At 44.8% G+C, this 20,741-nt stretch overlaps 1 protein-coding gene across 6 annotated transcripts in view; it reads left to right on the forward strand.

Moving 5' to 3' along the window:
- Positions 1 to 20,741, forward strand: part of epha3 (eph receptor A3) — a 126,389-nt gene that overhangs the window by 50,237 nt on the left and 55,411 nt on the right. For all 6 annotated transcript variants that reach the window (XM_035603838.2, XM_047337211.1, XM_035603837.2 and 3 more), the window contains one exon: positions 674 to 1,334. In XM_035603838.2, the coding sequence (XP_035459731.1) occupies positions 674 to 1,334 (661 nt within the window). The remainder of the gene's footprint in view (positions 1 to 673; positions 1,335 to 20,741) is intronic.

Genomic DNA, 20,741 nt, shown 5'->3' on the forward strand with positions numbered 1-20,741 from the left:
CTTGAAAGTCCTCACTTGTAGAGAAAAACAACGTGTTAGTCAAAGGGTGGAAAAAGGGAAACACTATGAGATTTTGTTAATATTTTAACAGCAATCAAGCAACTTCACACAAATTTAGTAGGATTGAGATGTTTTTTTTTCTTTTTCCCTCTAAGATATTTTCACAGAGCCCTAATCTAGAAAATTTGGCTAAGGCAGCAAGTTTGCTTTCAATTAATCTGAGTAATTTATAAGAGATCTGGTGGTGTGCTTTTTTTTTCACCCTTAAATGTTTATTAGATGCTTAGTATTCGGCAAGAGTGAATCTGTATCTAAATAATTCATCTGTAAATGCTTACAGGGTGGATATAACTGTATTTTTCTCTCTGCTATCTCCCCCTCTTTCCCTCGTATTCCTCCTTCTCTGACTCCACATTCCCTCCCTCCCTCCTCTTCTACTTTTCTCTTATTTCCTCTTTTCAAACTCACCTATCATTTCTTCAAATTTCCTGTTTTGCCCTTACAACTCCGCCTGCTTCTCTGACAATCCTTCGCTGTGCTTCTCTTGCGTTTTCTCTCCGTTTTCCCTTTAATCTGCCCTCTTTATTTCTCCTGTATTTGGTTTTCTCTCTCTCTCTCTCTCTCTCTCTATCTTTTTCTCCTCCACCTCTCCTTCTCTCCATCCCTTTTCCAGTGGGAAGAGATCAGCGGGGTGGATGAGCACTACACTCCGATCAGGACCTTCCAGGTCTGCAACGTGATGGAGTACAGCCAGAACAACTGGCTTCGCACCAACTGGATCCCTCGCCAGTCCGCCCAGAAGATCTACGTGGAGCTGAAGTTCACCCTGAGGGACTGCAACTCCATCCCGTTGGTCCTGGGCACCTGCAAGGAGACGTTCAACCTCCTCTACCTGGAGGCGGACGACGACCAGGGCAGCCACTTCAGGGAGCACCAGTTCACCAAGATCGACACCATTGCCGCCGATGAGAGCTTCACCCAAATGGACCTCGGCGACCGCATCCTGAAGCTGAACACTGAGGTGCGCGAAGTGGGTCCCATGACCAGGAAGGGCTTCTACCTGGCGTTCCAGGACGTGGGCGCCTGCGTAGCTCTGGTTTCAGTGAGGGTTTACTTTAAGAAGTGCCCGTACACCGTGAGGAACCTGGCCTCCTTCCCTGACACGGTGCCCATGGACTCCCAGTCGCTGGTGGAGGTCAAAGGCTCATGTGTCAATCACTCCAAAGAGGAGGAGCCGCCACGAATGTACTGCAGCACAGAGGGGGAGTGGCTCGTGCCGATTGGGAAGTGTCTGTGTAACGCCGGGTACGAGGAGCGAACCAACACCTGCCAAAGTAAGACACGTCTTCTTTTCAGCCGTGCATTTTATCTCAGGCTTTCCATGTCGACCTCTCATCCGTCTGCTGTCCACCTTTCTCCATGTGTAATATCTCATTTCCCTCATGCGTCTATTTCTTAGTGGAAACGGCAGCCTCCACATCCGTCCTATTTTACGATACTGTGTGTGAGATACAATGCGAGGTTTGCCAAGGCTGTGGACGTGAAGTGTTTGATGTGGAGACTCTCACACTTCATTTCTGTCAGCACAGAACCTTTGATGCCAAACGTCCAGCCTTTATGCATGCGTGTGTGTACGTGAATGTTTGTGTGCACACAGGAGTACTGTATGTGTGTGTGTGTGTGTGTTGCCTTCAAACGGACCCCAAAAAATCTCCAGGGTGATGATGGATAAGTCTGTACTTGTGCGTTTCGATTTCCATGCACGTGTGTCCTGTGCTATCTGGGTCTTTGAGCTATAGGTCGCAGTGTTCAGTAGTGGAATTGTAATCTTCTCTGTGACACATCATTAGCTATGGGAAGATCTTAACCAGAGGAGCTAGGATGGGACTGATAATGCAGAAGAAAGGAGTTGGCTGGAGTGGATGGTGAATAATGGAGTAGTTGCGGTGATGGTTGCGGGTGTTACTGGAGGCATGAGTGGGCAGACACTGACGTCTGGAGATACTCGGTGTCACCCAAAAGTCTGTCGTTGCCTCGGGGGCCGGTTGTCAAAAGTCAAAAAGTATTTGTCTGGCTTCCTTTAATTTTCATCCCATCCTGACCGTCGACTTTCTTTCCGTCTGCTACATAATCACCACACATGCTTTGCAGAGGATTCGAGGTTTTGCCAGCTGATTGTTGGAGTGGATCGTAACGTTAAAAGGAATGGGGTCTCTTTAGGACGGACCCTGGCGCTATACGACGCGGTGCCACATCTGTGGACTGACACGCTGCTCTGCGACACATCCCCTACCTGCAGATGCAGACGAGTTGTTTATTGGTTGCGTTTGTCCTTTGACAGTTCTTGTTTCTCCTCATGTCATTTCACCAAAGCTACTTTATTATTCCTCCTAAATTATTCCTGTATATGCCAGCTTTTATTTCCCCTTTGGGATCAAGCAACCCGTGGGCTCAGAGGTCACATGTCATGTTATGTTATGTTTTAAAAAATACAGTATAATGGGTTATAAACTTCTCAACAGTGTCTATATATTTTTTTTGGTTACAACACCATTTATTGAACACATTTTAAACCTTTCGATCTTAATGGAATAAACACACTGTATATATTAACACAGACAGACAATAAAAAATAAAATAAAAAAAAGAACTAGACTACATTTGAAAAACTAAATTTCCTTTGTGTGGCTTCTGTTGATAGTTTTACAGCTTTCATCAATTAAACTTATTACTTAGTATTTTTGCCTCTGTATAGGGGCCTTTCCTGTGCAGCCAGTTTTCACAGAGCCCTGCATTTGTGTTAAATTCAGTTTAAATTAAAAATAGAACAGTGCATTTGGTGTGTCGCATAAAATGACAATAGATGCTGTATTTATATACATTTGCTCACTTCATGCTCTTCTGGTTTGTGTTTATGTATATTTAGTTTGATCACATCAAAACCACTCCCAGTGGCTTTGGCGAAGGGGACACAAGCACCAGCTGCATGTGCCATGAAACCCCACTTCTTCTTTGTTGTGGCAGGATGCTGTGGTCCATCTCGTTCTATATGCGCTCCTCTTTTCTCAGCTCCGCGCTCTGTTAGGAAGCCAGATACGGCGTCGGTTCGAAAAGCGGCCTCCTCCTCGCTGCGGCGGTTCCACGGTGACACACAGTTAAAGCTTTGTCAGGGACGCAGTCTGTCTTCAGCTCTCTCAGTCCCACTTATTGTAGCTGCTCCCAGAATGCTCCCATGTTCATTAACTCTCTCTCCTCTGCTGAGCCGCGCCCGGTGTTAATTAAAGATCAAAGAGGGTCTCCCAGGTCAAGCCCCTGCTGTCAGGGCCAAGGGACACTCTTTTTCTGGGGGCCGTGGGTCTTCAGGAGGAGCCTGTCTCAGTTATATGTACCGACTGTAAACTTAAGGATATATCGTGTGACAACCCCACATATTTGAAATTACAAAAAAAACAAGGATTAGAATGAGATAAAAAAAATTTAAATTAAAAAAACAGACTGTTCTCTACTTCATATCCGTGTCTTTTTTTTTTGCTAAACATTTTTAATCATTAGAATAACTCCTTACTGCGGAGGCATATATATACATTCAATTTCACGTACTTGATCTAAAGTATATTAACAAATTAAACGGACACAACACTTTTTTGTTTTCACATTTTATACTACTGAATTAATAAAAATAAATATCTGCAGTTTTAAGTCATAAATTTTGCCATTACCCTTTTTAATTTAAAAAAAGGAAAAGTTATGGATACGTGAATGGGACATTATGCAGACAAATGGCAGACCCCTGTCCCCCATCCCACCACCCTCCTTTCGCTTCCTGTCTCCCTGTGAATTGTGTGAATGTTTGGATGTATTTGACAATCTCTTATTAGTTTCAGAGAGGTCTAATGGACTCTAATAAGGTCTTATGTTACCCTGGAATGGGACAGCTGCACCAACAGGCCCCCACTGTCCCGTGTGCAGCCGTCGGGGGCCCCAGCGAGCAGCTCGCTCTGCAGGCCCTCTGTGTTAACAGATAGATGACTGCGTGGGGTTAGGTCACCGTGCAGACGGGGGGGAAGATGAAAACATATTTACGCTGGTACAGGCAAATAATACGGATAGAGGCAGATGTCTGAGCTGTGGTTTCTCAAGTGGTTACATGTCACAGACCCACACACATCGAGACCTAAACCCATTTGGTAAGATTTTAACCTGGGAAGAAAACTGCACATTATTTCAAAATTTGATATTTTAATGCTGTTCAACATTTTTTGAAAAGACGTCTGTGTGTGTGTGTGTGTGTGTGTGTGTGTGTGTGTGTGTGTGTGTGTGTGTGTGTGTGTGTGTGTGTGTGTGTGTGTGTGTGTGTGTGTGTGTGTGTGTGTGTGTGTGTGTGTGTGTGTGTGTGTGTGTGTGTGTGTGTGTGTGTGTGTGTGTGTATGTGTTTGAGGAAGAGAGGAAGAGAGGAAGAGAGAGAGGGCATGCATGAGAGCAGTTTCCTTTGTTTATACAGACTCCAAAGTGTGTTTAAGGGCTTTAATAGAGTACACTCTAGTATTAGACTGTCATTATCTTGCTGGGTTGTGTACATGTGTGTACGCATGTTTGCGTGTGTGTGTGTGTGTGAGGGTGTGTTTGTGTGTATGGCAAGAATGTTGTTTTTTCAGTGGCGCCTTCAAAGAAGCCCATGAATTCTGTCTGGCTTCGGCAATGGGTCACCATGTGTGTGCTGCCATCATGGGAGTGTGTGTGGTTGATGGCGGCCGTGTATATGTGTCATTAGGTATTTCACAGGATCCAGTGTATATTGCCTCGAACATATTTTGATATTTCATCATCGCTATCAGCGCAGATGTCATCGGATCTTTCGCCTGCGAGCGGGAGTGCGAGCGGACCCTTGTGTTTTTCACACTCCGCCGATGTGAATTCACGCGTCAGTCATCGTCTGGATTACTGTATGTTTTGTGAGGCAGGCTTCGGCCTTTCCACAGAGAATGTGAGGCCAGATCTAATCTCGCTAAGTCGGTCTTTCATCTGTCATTAGAACAGACTGCAGCAGGTGAACTCGCTCCTATCTACCATCAGTGTGAAATTCCTGCAACCATAATTTGATCCTAAAACAGCAAACGGAGTTTCTCTCTCTCTCTGTGTGTGTGTGTGTGTGTGTGTGTGTGTGTGTGTGTGTGTGTGTGTGTGTGTTCTCGCCTGCGTGCGATTCGCAAAATGCAAGCAGCTGTTCTGCCGTACGTTCAAGGAGGAACCAGGTTTACATTCTTGCTCCATTTATCAAGACAGCGCTCAAACAGGGCATGCACCATAATGTTTATTATAATTACACACACGCAGTAAATCTCTACACAAACATGCAGGGACACACACATACTGAGGCCTGAGTGTCCTGCTCAGATACTTCAATACGACTTCGGTAAGCCTTAAAGAAAATGGGAATTTTCTACTTTGTTTGAGTGCACAGACCTCAGCAGCTCCGAATAACGGTGTCTTTTCCTCCTTGTTTACTTCCTCTGTCCCTTCCCTCCTCCTCCTCTGCTCTCCCCGGTGGCTGATGGTCTTGGCCGCCGGTTCAAAGCCCGGCCTCCCATCTCATGTCGAATGTTTTCTATCACTCTCCACTCGCTCGCTTAAGTGATTTAGCTGCTGCCCTCATGCGCAGACATGCTTGGCTTTTCAGGCAGACATGCTGGACTCACATTATACATCTTTCATTGACTTTGTCACGCAAGCCTATACGTCAACCCGGCCAATCAACCTCTCGAGCTTGGCTCGCCGAAAAACGATTCAGCGTCGAGTTTATTATTTGATGTTATGAGAGGCTCTAGTCAGCTTCAACAATGAATCACATACTCTATGTCCCTGCAATTTCAATTGGATTCATCGCGTTGCCAACATCAGAGTCTCCATCTCGTTTCCCACTTATTATTCTGGTTTGATGGTCTTAGGTTGACGCAAAATGGCGGGGATCCGACGCCGCAGGTGAAGGAACTTCAAGAGTCACACATTTTTGTGTTGAATCCAAACCAAAGCTGAAATTAGCATTCATCATGGAGGACTTAAGGGGCGACCAATGAAGTCTGTGTGCCATATTTGCGAGTAGATAGTTAAGATAGTATGTTCGACTGGATTTATAATACTGACAATTAGTGTCAGCGCAAAACATTTTGGTTTTGTCTCAAATATGCTTCGAACTTGCTTTAAATGTCTATTGATTTCAGCATCCCTGTACAAGTCCCACAGTTGTGCTCGTATTTTTCCTTCTTATTTTTCTCATCACTCATTGTTTTCCATGTTTTTGTATATCTTTTTTTTTTTTTTGTTGTTGTATATTTTTTCTACCAGACTGTTGCGACTGAGTGCTGTGAATTCATGGGGCTATTGGCTGCCCTCTGGTCCCTTGGAATGATTCTGTTTGTTTGTGTTGGCCAATCATGTCGCTGCCCGGCCCTCCGCAAGAACATATCAGCTCGACACGCATGCTTGTGCAAAAAAACACAGTGCGATGCACAAACACACACTCCAACATTTCAAAGACAGAATTTCAGAGCAACAAGCTTGTCGACACTATACAGCACTGCTTCCGTCTTCTTGTCCTCTTTTGCTGCCAAACGTGTTTGAATGTATTGTGCGTGTGATCCTCTCTGTGTGTGTGCATCTCTGTGTTGTAGCCCTTTATTTATCCAGTTCACTGCCTCCACCGAGCCATTGTTCTTTGTTCCAGCTGCACTACAGTTGCACACATTCACAATGGGAGCTGCGCGGTACAGCAGAGTGTAACAATGCCCTGTTACTGCCGGGGCACCTTTCTGGTGGTTTTTTTTGCGTGCAGGTGTTTCTCATATTCCCTCTGCCACACATTTTCCAAACCAGCCGAGAGAATCGGCTCATGCTGACCCTGTGTGTAAGTACGTGTTTGTTTGGGTGAATGAAGTGTTGCACTGTACATGGCTGCGCTCTAGCACTGGCGTTCCATTGCACCAGTCTCCTCCTCTCTTGTCAGTTTAGCTTAGTGCGGAGGCTTTCTCCGCCGCAGCCCTTTGGCTGTGTGCTGCCCGCTATTTCGGATTTTTTGGAGCTGAGAGGGGGAGGAGAGGCTGGGAGGAAGGACGCGGCCTGGATCGAGTGCTTCGCCGAGAAGGGTCTTGATTCGTGGTGTTAACACAACGTTGTATAAAATTGGCCAGAGTAAAATAAAAAGTCAAAATGAGTAAACCACAAGCTCTCTTCAAGATGGAGCACTGACTCCAGAGAACATTTTTGGCTTAATCTTTTTTTGGATTTAATGTGAAACCAGTCCACACCTCAAACATCACCTCAGATCCCCTAGTGTGTCAAGTTACATTCGATCTTTCTCTATTTACCCCTTTTTTATTGACTAAAAAGTAACTGTGTTGTGGCTGAAAAGAGGAAAAAATATATATTTCCATGCACTCACACAAAGTTATGCAAACAGTAATGCACAGTCATACTGTTTCCGCTGCTGCCTAAATTTGAAGCCCTTCCAGTGCTGTTTGACTTTTTGAGCATCTCCCATAACCTTGATGTGCAGAGTAAGATGGAGCTAATTAAAACATGCTGAGGAGCCCACAGCAATCCTACTGACTCACACTCCACAACACTGCAGCCAGGAGGGAAATAAGACATATGACTGTAGGGAGCGTGTGTGTGTGTGTGTGTGTGTGTGTGTGTGTGTGTGTGTGTGTGTGTGTGTGTGTGTGTGTGTGTGTGTGTGTGTGTGTGTGTGTGTGTGTGTGTGTGTGTGTGTGTGTGTGTGTGTGTGTGTGTGTGTGTGTGTGTGTGTGTGTGTGTGTGTGTGTGTGTGTGTGTGTGTTCTCCTGTGTGAGTGTTATTCTGGCATGCACGGCCAAGTAGGAGGCTGTAGCCAAAGATGCGGGAAAGGTCTGTTCTTTCAGGGTAATATAGCCTGTTTGCTTTTCTCTTTATGGGCCATCCAGAGCGGGCTGGGGGTGGTGGGTAAGCCCGTCACCCCCGGCCCTGGTGCTGTTGGGACTTCAAAGCTGTTGGTAACCACAGGCTCAGGAATTCTCCTCAACATCTCGACAAACAGAGACAAATACACACGCGCACGCACGCGCGCACACACACACACACAAACACAGTTGTGTCTCCATGACTTCAGAGGAGATTACATCGACAATAACTTGCTTAAACCTACTTTAAACCATGTCTTCATCTTTATATTTAAAGATTTATGTCATGGGAACTTGTGCAAACATAATGTGTTTGTAAACACAATCAGGTCCCCACAACATGAGTAATACCTAGACCACACTCGCACGCACGCACACACGCAAGCAGGCACGCACGCACACGCAGACACACACACACACACTACTTGGTATAAAAACATGGAAGGATAGACAGATGGGGCGTTTATTTATCAGAGACGTCTTGACATCTTCACAGTGGTCAATCTGTGTGTGTGTGTGTGTGTGTGTGTGTGTGTGCGTGTGTGTGTGTGTGTGTTTGAATGTGTGTGTGTGTGTGTGTGTTGTGTACGTGCGCGTCTGTCCATAACTGCTTTCAGCCTACAGATGTGGCTAAGCACTGATAGATGATCACTGTGGAACTACTGACATTACTTTTGCCTGTGTGTGTGTGTGTGTGTGTGTCTGTGTGTGTGTGTGTGTGTGTGTGTGTGTGTGTGTGTGTGTGTGTGTGTGTCAGTGGAAAGACGAGGACAGAGGGGATGGACCCAGCTGGAGACCTCCTGTTTGACAGACACAGTGGATGTTTGAATACACATGTAATGTAACAGGGGAGGGAAATGGAGGAGTGGAACAAGGGAGTCACTCCATCATTCCTGATAGATGAGAGGGAGCAAGCTGGAGGGGGGGTGGAGGAAAGAGGGGTGGGGTGTGTGGGGCAATAGAAGAAAGACAGCAAGCTGTTGCTTGGATACAGACCCCAAGTGAATCCTTTTTGACTTGATTTGTGCATTTCTTCTATCAATTCAACATGCACATGTCTCCTTTTTTTTAACATTGCTCCACTAATTGTTTCCCTATGTGCATGTGATTTTGAATGCACCATGACACTACGATCTGGCTGGGAAGCTCATTTGCATTTCACCTTTTATTTTATTTTCTAACACTTTATATCTCTTAAAATTATCGGTGTTTCACTTCACAGACCTCGAACTTCTCTCACAGTTCCGATGTCCGCAGTTGGCAGTCAGCAGTCACGGCCTGTCAAAGAGCCAAGTCATTATAAGACTACTGCTCTCGCCGTACGATATGTATTCGGTATAAGCTTATATCACATTTTGAAACTAACACGTGAATTAAAATGGAACCTAGTATTGCTGTGAACCGACTGTGTGTGATGTCTGCTGTCCTTGGTGCTGAAGATGCGGCGGTGCCCTCCGCCGCAACGTCCCTCGCATCGGGGGGGCCGCGGCTGTCAAGTGTCTCACTTATCTGAACACGTTTCTGCAGGCGTGCATATTGAACCCGTGAGCAGTTGTCAGGCGCATCATCCGATTGTACAGCTGCGATGCGTTCAGTGAAGAGCGGGCCTCTCGGTGGCCCTCTTCAGTTTGAAACACCCGAGCGTCGCCGCGTAAAAACGTCTGTCTTCCAGCAGCTGTCTGATCTCGCTGCATTGTTGCCACATCACAGATGTCGGCGTAACAACCTTTCCGTCTCAACAAACGCCGCGCTCTTTAATGACAGCCGAGCGAAGGCGGCAGAGTCGCTCTTAACACTTAGAGCGGCAGCGCTCTCTCGCTGTCTCACTTGGACTCACTTTCTTTTTCCTCGCAGCGGAAAGCTCACGCAGGCACCCATTGGAAGCATTCTCTAATGTTAGAATTGTGTGGCAAACACCACTGCAGCAGAATCAAGCCTAAACTGTCGACCACAAACTTGCCCGCATGCTGCGATACTGACTTGAATCTGGGAGGAGTGTAGGGTGACGCTGCCGCATGGTTTTCTCATGAACGTGTCATACTGTATTTGAAGGCTGGTGATTATGAGGCGCCGCGCTCCGTATTGACCAGGTAGCTCATGCAGCCCAGATTGAACATTTAGTTAGACATAATGCCTGCATTGTGTTCAACTGACGACACATCAGCAATTTATCTTGTGCGTTTGTCTTATTATTCTAAACTGCGGATATTACAGCAAATATATTGAACTATAGACAATAGAAAATGCATTATATACAGTATATAATAGCATGTCCTGTTTGCAGCAAGCCTCAGGAGCCATGAACAAGAAATAGCTGACAAACTAATCTATACTCAATGAACCCATGGTTAACCCTCTCCTGCATGCGCTTTGTGCTTTTGATTGTGTTTTTCCATCTCTGCTTGTGTCTTGTTGACCTTGCAATGGGAACATTGTTTTTTTTTTTTTTATTGTTTGTGTCTTCCATCTTAATCAAGTGTGCGAGAGAGATAGAGAGACAGATGCATATAAAGAATGAATGCACAGCATAAGTGTGGGAGACATGTCCGTCAATATATACAGGTCATTAGTAAACCAAAAGTGAGCAGGGGAGAAGTGGAAGACAGAGTGTTTACCACAGCAGGAACTGCTTCTCATTTGCACACACACACACACACACACACACACACACACACACACACACACACACACACACACACACACACACACACACACACACACACACACACACACACACACAAAATCCAAAACATTCTGAGGAAATTTTTTTACATGTATATACTTCACTGTCTTTTCTGTTTTTCCAAAATGTCACACATTCAAGCATCCTGCTATGTATGTTCATAGATTAAGACACATTACATTTCCCCATGGCGCATCCTTGGGATGGACCGTCTGCCTGTCGGGAGAGTTTCTCTGCTTGCGCCTCAGAACATTGTGAAATGGATCGAAGGAAACCTGGTCGGAGTCTTGCATTGCTCGGATTAGAATGAGCCTTTGAAAAGGCGTCACTTAATGTTTTCGGGTCCAGTTTCCATTGGAATCTTTTACTGTACAGTATGACTGAGCTTGCCCATTTAGGGAAATTGGTATGTTGACTCAAAATCAGGTTTGTTTGTCTGTGGCAAGTCCTTCTCCTCTCTGGTAAAGAACCGTCTATAGCTGGGGTTTAGATATGTTTGAATCTTGCTCACAAGTGCGGTTTAAATGAATAACCTGAGAACCCCGTTTGTTGCAGCCATGGTAAAGAGAGAGTTGAACCACAAAACCACAGAAGCACTTTGCGTTACAGGTCAATCTTTGTTGTGACCCTCAAAATACAACCTCTAGCATACGCTTGAGCTCGTGCCTGGAAAAATGATGCCGTGGAGACAAGCATCTGGAAAAGGCTTTTCTATTAATGGATGCTGGCCTCATTCTCAGTGACAATGCTCAATGTACAGAACTTTAGTGTTTTACGGAGAAGAGCCAGTTGAAGTGAGAGCAAAACTAGGAAATATGCCTTGTGGGCACGAGGCAGAACTAACTGGTTGGTAGGACTACAGCGCCGATGAGAACAAAAACGTGGATTTTCCATGAATGATGCACAACTTTACGTTGCAACTGCAAAAAAGATTAACCATCCAGTTCCGGTGGAGTCAGTTCACCCTCACGTGAATGCACACGAAATACAGTAACTCAGGTCGAGTTGTGTCTCGGCTTGTGCCCCCCCCTTAAAGAGTCACTGCTGTTACAGACGCACCTTTCTTTTTCAAATGATCCATGGACTCAAGACTCCACCCCCCCCCGACTCCCCCCTACTTCCACATTTGATAGAGATAAAGGAAAAGGTCCCTGCGATCATTTATTGCACACTCAATCCATCCCCTATCCACACCCGAGAAGAGTGATGACATTTTACCATCCGCAATGGCGGTTGACTTACAAATGGTGTCAGATGGAATGACATGCCCTCTGGTGTGTGTACGTGTGTGAATGTGTGCATCTGTGAGAGAGGGGGGGGGGGCATCTGCGTGGGACACATGCTCTACTGTTGTGTATGCATATGAGTGTGTGTCAGTTTGGGTGTGCTGATTAAAGTCGGTCAGGCCTCAGTGCCCAGGCCTTTAGCTGTCCCTGCCCGCTGAATGCCAAACACAACCGAGCATGCCCAGAGCAACCAAGCATGGAGGCTGCGATGCTAAACCACACAGGACAGGACTTAAAGGCGCGTGTGTGTGTGTGTGTGTGTGTGTGTGTGTGTGTGTGTGTGTGTGTGTGTGTGTGTGTGTGTGTGTGTGTGTGTGTGTGTGTGTGTGTGTGTGTGTGTGTGTGTGTGTGTGTGTGTGTGTGTGTGTGTGTGTGTGTGTGTGTGTGTGTGTGTGTGTGTGTGTGTGTGTGTCTGTGTGTTTTTTTCTCATCTTTGACCACGTCAAGCAATCTAGATGAAAGCCATTATTATTTCATGCACTTGTTTTCATCTCCCCGACTTTAGGTGTGGAGTAGATTGTATTGAAAACGTTCACCACTAAGTACTAATCTCCCTCCTTTACATCCTTTATTTTTGCTCAGCAACGGTTACCACAGTTAAATCAATGCAATGAATCGTGGGCCCTATCTTACACCTGCTGCGAAGTGGTGCAAAGTGTGACAGGGCAACATTTCGCAAGTTTCAGGCCCACGCAGTTGTCATTTCCCCGTCCAGCGCCCACGTTGTTTGAATAGCAAATGTGCTCATACCCATCAGAGCACCCATGGGACTCTCAAGTACAGCACTTCATGTGAGGTTGAGGGTTTTTTGTTATGCTTTTAATATGAATGTTATTTAACTTTCCTTAGTTCGCAACGTGTCCAATTAACGTTCATGTTGTGGGGGTCAATGAACATATTATAAAAGAGTGATATTTCCTTGTGTATTTTAATTCTACCTGCTTGTAAAAGAGACTGCTTGGTCTCAATGGCGGAGTCTAGGTTAACGGGGTATGAGATCATGTGATATTGTTTGAAGCTGTGATCATAGTTGGTGAAGTTATGATAATTGCTTTGCAGGATTTTAAAATCAGCCCCATTTTCCTTGCCCATATGCGTTGTCTTCGCCGACGCCACCGCTGTGTCAACAGGTTGTTCTGCCAAAATGTTTAACGCTGCCCTCAAACTAGAAAACCTCTGTCACTGTCTTTGTCGAAGCCTCTCCACTCGCAGACGCTGAAATTAAGTGTCACTTATAGCAGGACAAAGGATCCAACCTTTAAAGGTTGTGGGATACTGTAGAGATGAGCACTGACCTTTCTTACAAATTACACACACTCTCTCACATATTCCATCTCTCTCTCTCTTTCACACACACACACACACGCACAAATAGGCATGGGGCATTAGAGGCCATATGAAGATGAGCAGAGAAAAATGGCAGACAGCAGTGTCCAACAAGATTATTGCACTCATCATCCACAGATTTCCCACCTCCTCTGATTCATTTCCCCTTCATCTCTCCCTGTTCAAATGGATGGCGCCGAGCATTTGTCAAGGTGAAGGTAGCGCAGCCCACGTCTAGCGATACGACCGACCAATTTTTTTTCCCCACTTCTTCCGCTCGGCTAGTCTTTTGCGATTAAATGTTCAATTTCAGCACCTGGAGGCGATGCCAAAGTGCAAAGCCTCAAGGGATGTTAGAGAAATCGGACTGATTAATGTGAGACCTCCACACTGACACCTGCATAATTCCCTGCATTGCTGGTGTTGCAGCCGATGCAAACGGCTTTATTCATGTGCGGGGGACTGAACTGACCTTTCACTAAAACCTGAACATCAGTTTCTGACCCCTAAATCTGACTGATATGATTTGTTTGTTTTTTAGTCACCACACACACACACACAAAGGAAATACATTTATTTTTATCTGAATTACTTCAGTTTGCCCAGAATTTGCCGAAGCATTTTTGTCATTGGTGACCTCTGACCTCAGTGCGATTTTCAGAGACTCTCCAGACCTACTTGTCTACGGGAGGAGCTGTAGGTCAATGCTGTTATAAATCTTAAATAAATAATTAGCAAATCATCATTCATCACAAAAAAGACGTCTTGTCAAATGTGGTTGTATAAAATATAGTACGGTTATTGACAAAGTATTGTTTAAGATTATATCGATTCACATTTATTTGTTGGTCAATGGTAAATAAAAGTTTGAGTCTTTGGTTGATCAAAACTTTCCCAATCAAGAGGCCTCATGTATGCCACTGACTCTTGTGTGCGGAGGTCGGTGGGTTGACAGCTAAGTGCACGGCGTACAGTAATTGAGGTGTGTGGTATTGATGAGACTCCATCTCCTAATGAGCTTTAGCCAATTAATCCATTGATTTACATCTAAATGGCTCCTGAATGGTTACTGGCTGTGACCGCCATCTGCATGCACTTAACCACGCTGATGTCGTGCTGAGTGACACATGCACCCTCGACACGCGTGCCGCAAATTCAAGGGACGGGGCTTGATGGCTGATTGTCGATTGGGCTGCTTCCCATTGTCAGCGAAAACAGGGTGTTAATTACAATGCTGTACATTAACCACAAGCGTTCGCACCTTTTAATAATGTAGCACACATCTTTCAACCGGTTTATTGATTTCCCCCAGTGTATGTGAATTATTTTTTGCCTATGCCTATGCGTTTCATAAACGAACGATCTATCTTTTCATATAATAAACAAATAAAACCAACAAAGTTTGTCTTAAGATTCAAGACTTAAAGATCTCAAGTACTTGAGGAACTAAGAAGCCAGTTTACACTATAGTTCAGCAAGCAAAAAGGATTCATGTCTCTGCGTCCAACATGGAGCTGAAGAGCCGCTTAGCATAACACTTTTGAAGTGTGCTCTAGTTTAACAGTACTGAGTCTTTGCCTCCATATACATTTGAAGTTCTCCTTCTAGTGCGGGGATCGCACCGTGAAGAATGCCTCGGCCTGGTTTGTGAAGTTGAAAAAAAAAAAGGGCTCTGCAGAGTCCTGAACTTAAAACAACGCAGTGATGCAGAGTTCTTCTATCAGCCAGCTAACTGACTCAGTGTTAATTACCAATGTGCTCAGCTTAACTGAGATACCCAGTAAATTGTCCCCAGGTGGGGAGAGAATAGGCTCTCTCTTCATTTCTCATAGCTGCAGTTGAGCTAATTATTATGAGGGCGTATGTGTGTGTGTGTGTGTGTGTGTGTATGGCCGGAAGCAAATTGTGCTTGAAAAGGTCTTTTTGTGTGTGTGTGTGTGTGTGAGAGTGAATGTGGTGCCCCACAGTGCTTTGTCCGCCTCTCTACTTTGCCTTGTCTACGTGTGTACATGCGTCCGTGTGCGTTTGCACATCCGAGGAGAGCGAGGCGGGATTTTGTTGGCACGCGCTAAAACATGCAACTTCCAAAGCCAACAGTTCTGTTAAGTGAGATGTGCTCCATTATAATGATGCCATCTATCACTCCCCTTCATCTTTCCATTCCTCTATCCCCTCACTCCTCCATCACCGTCTCTGTGGCCTCATTAATTTAGTCTGGACTATTTATGGGCCTGTAAAAACAATAAGGAAAAGAGAAGAAGGGTTTTACTGGCACGGCAGACCTCGTCTCTCCCCAGTGCATGGGAAAGCTGAGGAAGCCTGTTGAGTTAGATGGAGCGTACCACATCACTTTCAGTTAATTACACGAGATTCTTAACATCTGGTTAACATTGGACAGTGTTTTCATAAATGCAGTATGTTTTTTTGACATATTAGAGCTCGTCCGTTTGATATTGTAGAATATATAAGTAAAAACTATGCAGACAGCCTTTTAGGAATGGGGGAAATCAAATCGTGTCTGCGTACCGACACACACTGTAATCATTTGAGGTTTGAATGTACTGGTATAGGAATAGGGTGATACAGGAGACTCCAACACAGGGGGGAATCTTCACAACCTGCTGTTTCTATATGCTATTTATAATGCAGTGAGTAATACATTAAATTCTTGTTTTTGTGTTCATTTGAACGAAATGCTTAAAATGCAATACGGCAGATTAAAAATAATGTTGTCTCCCTGCTGTCAAAGCGACCTGGCAGTTCAAATTAAATCCTTTAAAATGTTATGACCACATTAATTGCAAGTCTGAACAATCAAGGGGTTGACATTTACGTGGTGGAACCTTTTTAAAAAAAGAAAATTGTATTGATATACCTAGCACCCGTTTTCCTTCCCAAATATTTCAATGGCTGATATTGGAGAAAGCCGGAAAAGGTAAATGGCTTTTAAGTTCCGGGGGTCCCTCACCCCTTTTATAGCATATTTGACTTTGCCACAAGGGTGAGGCAACATGCAATCTCTCTTTTGATGTCCTCACCTATAAAGTTTATGTCTCATTTTGTGTCTGCTGCTGCCTCATCGGATGTGAGGTTTCCTCCTCCTAATGTTTGAGGACACTGAGAGTCTCAAGTCGAACACAATTCTGCTCTGAGCAGCAAGATGCTCATTTCTCAGCTGGAGGAGCAAAGGAGCTGGTCTCCCCAGCTGGATTTTCAACAATAAAAAAAAAAAATGGATTAGAGACTTGAACTCTTCTTCTTGATGCTGAACACCTGGAAATGTGTCATCTAAATGACAACATTGACCATAAACGTGAACCGTCAAGTTTGGAGGGACATTCATGCAGCCCCTTAGTAATTATTTATTTCTTTTGATTACGTTAGTCAGACTATGTGATGATAGTAACATGACTAGTGCGTTGCCAAGCAACATCTAGATGCCTCTCATTGGGAGAAAGAAAAAATGGATTTGGCACTAGAAGATAAGGTAATTTTGAGGCATCCATTGTGACTGCGGCCTTAATGCAGAATCCATGAGAGATAAAGCTTTGCTCTCAAATATTAAAAAAGAGACAAAACTTAACTCAACTCTACTAATATTGGTTTTCTTGAGTTTCGTTGACCGTCAGCATTATTCAATCAAACGTAACATCAAGGCCAGTCATGACGCTGCTGTGCGTGACTATGCAGGTACTGCCGCCCATAACCTTGTGCCTTTTGCATTGTCCTTCCCACCAACAGAAGTTTGTGGTTCAAGGGGTATTTGACCCCCGAGACTATTGTCAGCTGGTGAACTGTGGTAGCCTGTGGCTGCTGTCAATGAAGGGTATGTAACCCACACTATAGGCCGGCCTGCATGGGCTTGTAACTGGTTCCTTTGAGGCTTAAATCATGGGGCCACGTGAGGTTGCATGGAGCTCCGTGGCCTCCACCTTCAATGGGAGGCCACTTGCACATACATACTGTTGTCCAATGGAATGGAAGGCTGGCCATAGTCTGTATGGGGAAATATGAAAGTATACGGCATAAATTTGTTTCTTTTGTTTAGTAAAAGCATCAAAAGCTACAGTACTTGAGTGTGTTTTGTTAATCATCTTTTGAAATGAATATCTTCCAAACCCCATCATTTGAAGGGAAACAATTTATAGAATGTGCATGAAATAAGTCACTCATCTAAAAAGAGCAAGATCCTGTGTGCATGCACATGCTTGGTGAACTCCACACGGAGTCAGGGAAGATCATGACCTCATCAAGGGCATCATCCATATTTTTGGCTGACACGTAGTCACGTTATGATCTTCTTCTTTTTTTTGAATGCAATGAGAACCCTTTGACGAGGTTTCTTTTTAATGACGGACCGGTCTGGGTGGCAGTTGTTGGTGAGAGTGGGGGTTATCACCGTGCCGCAGAGCGAAATACCATGTGTGCGCCCAGCGGGAGAACATTCCTGCTGGCCCCATGATTTCCTCAGGTCATTCATGCAGTCCTTATCCCCACTGTAATGGCATTGTCCTGGGGCTCAGCCGCCCCGCTAGGCCCCCCACGCTTCAGCTTCTGGCCTCCCTGACAGCACTGCCCCTCAGCTGCCCGTCATCCACGCCGAGCCCGGGGGTGGTTGATCGGAGAGAGGGAGGGTTCAAGAGGATGAGGCCGCCACTGGGGTTTACACTTTCAGGTTATATGAAGATGATGGTGGACATGATAAAAAATGCTGTTTGTGTATGACCTTCATCTTTTGTATTCAATGTTGTTTGTTATTCATACATTTTGTACCATATTTCCAATAGATGCTCAAGATGAACAGTACACATACAACCTGGTGGTATTGGAAAGATGCACTGTAGCTGAACTGACATTTTCAATTTAATGTGTTCAACATGAACTATGCTTTTGAAAACCAACGTGCTTTTTCACTCCCGCAGCGCTGAGAGCACTTTTTTTTTGAGCATTCACTCCGCCTGGTTCCGAGAGCTGCAGTTTTCCAGATTATATTTTCGTGGAATTCCAATAATAAAGTGGCAGCCACATAACAACGCAGCACTTCATAAGAGCATTTGCTGAGCTAAATTAGGACACCGTCACTGTCACTTTACTATGCTGGCAAACATACACAGATTGGGATGTGCGAGCCAAGCAGAAAAAACCCAGTCGCATGTAGCTTGTGAGGAGGGAATCTGCTGCACTGGCCAAGTGGATGTAAAGAAAGGAAGAGAATGCAGGAGGAGGAGGAGGGACGGCATCTGCCACTACTTATGAATTCAACAAAGAGTTTGTGACGGACATCTTTTCTCACAGCTTCTCCCTCGCTCTGCATTTTGTGTGTAAAAAAAAAAGAAGAAGAAAAGAGGCTGTTCATCATTATTCAAGGACGAAGCTGATTAAAGGTGATTAGGCCCTGCCCATCCATCACTCTCGCCTTTCAGCCTGTCACTGGCCCCAGTTTTAAGGGGCCACACCAGTGTGTGTGTGTGTGTGTGTGTGTGTGTGTGTGTGTGTGTGTGTGTGTGTGTGTGTGTGTGTGTGTGTGTGTGTGTGTGTGTGTGTGTGTGTGTGTGTGTGTGTGTGTGTGTGTGTGTGTGTGTGTGTGTGTGTGTGTGTGTGTGTGTGTGTGTGTGTTTCCGTCCAGCCAGCCAGCTCTGTATTTTTTTTCCAAATATTCGCCATTAAACTAATTGCAAATAATTTCTCAAATAGAAAGAAACAATATACTCTGCTCCTTAATAATGCTGCTTAATAATACTGAAATAACACGCGCACAAGCATTTAAAATTGTGGTTTTTGGCGTAAGTGGGCAGTGGCAGCCCATTCTTTACTGGATTCCTTAGTAACCCTATGATGAATGTGCACGTTCCCCCTTGATGAATGACAGTGTCGAGAGCCTTTCATGCTCTTGCCATTCCTCATTACATTAAGCAACAATAACGGCAAGCAAAGAAAAACAATGGAGAGTTTTCTCCGGCGGAGGGTAATCTGATTGCCTTTGCTGCTGTCCCGTTCTCGTGGAGTCAATTTGACGACTGTGGGAAAAAGAAGTTCGGCAATAATATTTTTTTCTGATGTTTCTTCTACCTGATATCCTGATTATCTTTGTTTTTTTGATGAAAGATCAAATTCAAGTATTTCCACTGAATGTGAATTTTTCTGAGGGCGAGTAAAACTTCAGAAAGTCCCATAATGGGACATTATAGCCCTCTAACTGTGGGGTGCGGCAGGTTTCATTGCAGGTTTTACAGAGTGTTGAGTTCAGTGTCACAAGCTGTGGTCAGGGAGGGCGATGTGGATGACAGAGACCGGTCAGTGTCTGATTCCTTATGAAAAGACCTATATCAACTAGATCTCTGGTCCGTGCGTTTGAGTGTAAGACAAAAAAGAATAAGAAAATAAGAGCGCCATCCGTGTGACCAGCTCTGATAGCAGTACGCACACACAGACACACATCCTGCTTTAAGAGAAGAGAATGGAAATAACGTGTGTGTGTCAGAGAGAGAGAGAGAGAGTGTGTGAGACTGAGAGCAGAGTGCACTGTATTTGCACAGAACGGCATTATAGTTGAGACCTGTAAGAATTGTTTTGGTAAGACGATGACTGGGTTCCGTCTTTTTTTCTCTGCAAAATTCCGCTTCCCACTGCGAGGAGCCGGGGCTCCATAGAGTCCCACTAACGTTGGCTCCGCAGGGTGCCACGCTGGAAATACACTTCTGCTGAACCTGCACTCCTCCGAGTGTCGCAACCCCACCACTACCAAAACACCCGCTCCACCGCAACCCCCTGCGGCGCAGAGTCACACAAAGGATTTAGAAAAGTCACGACAGAGTCATTCCTGAGCGAAGGTAATACATGAACGCGATGTAAGGTCTTCGATGTGTTCTGCAGTGATCTGTAGGTAATTCAGATGGTAAAACTAAAGGAAATCTCTATTTGGATCTTGTTTTCTCAGGTAGTAGGTTTTATTTTGCTCACCCTCTGACTTTTGTTTCACATTTTGATGTTACATTAGCTTTAAAGCAATATAACTTCAATGATGGTTTCCTAATGCAAATCTGAAATACAACAACACTAATATGTGGCACTACAATGCCGAGTTGATTCCCATGGAGCTTGGATGCTGCTAATTAATGCCGATATCTGGAAGCTATATTTACATTGCTGCTTTTCTTTTTTTCTATATGAGAGTCTCTCATCGTAAACAGTCCTCATATATTAAGCATTCCTGGCCGTAGTCGTTTCTCTTTTTCCAAATGGGTCTCCAGTGCGTTGTTTCTCAGAGCACTAATGGATCTCCTCAGCGTGGTCGTGTGTGTTCTAAGATTAGTGCAGTGCTACTGTATTGAATGGACCCATGTGAATATTACCCATGCTTGGGTCAGTAGTGATGCCTTGTCACTGCACACACACACACACACACACACCGTGCACACGACATGTTGTTTACACACTCAGTGGGACTCCGTGTCTGTACACGGTGTGCGTGTAAAATACACGTCCATGTGGACACACGGCCATACTCGTGAAACA

This window comes from Scophthalmus maximus, chromosome 14 (assembly GCF_022379125.1).
Source record: "Scophthalmus maximus strain ysfricsl-2021 chromosome 14, ASM2237912v1, whole genome shotgun sequence".
NCBI classification, from domain to species: domain Eukaryota; kingdom Metazoa; phylum Chordata; class Actinopteri; order Pleuronectiformes; family Scophthalmidae; genus Scophthalmus; species Scophthalmus maximus.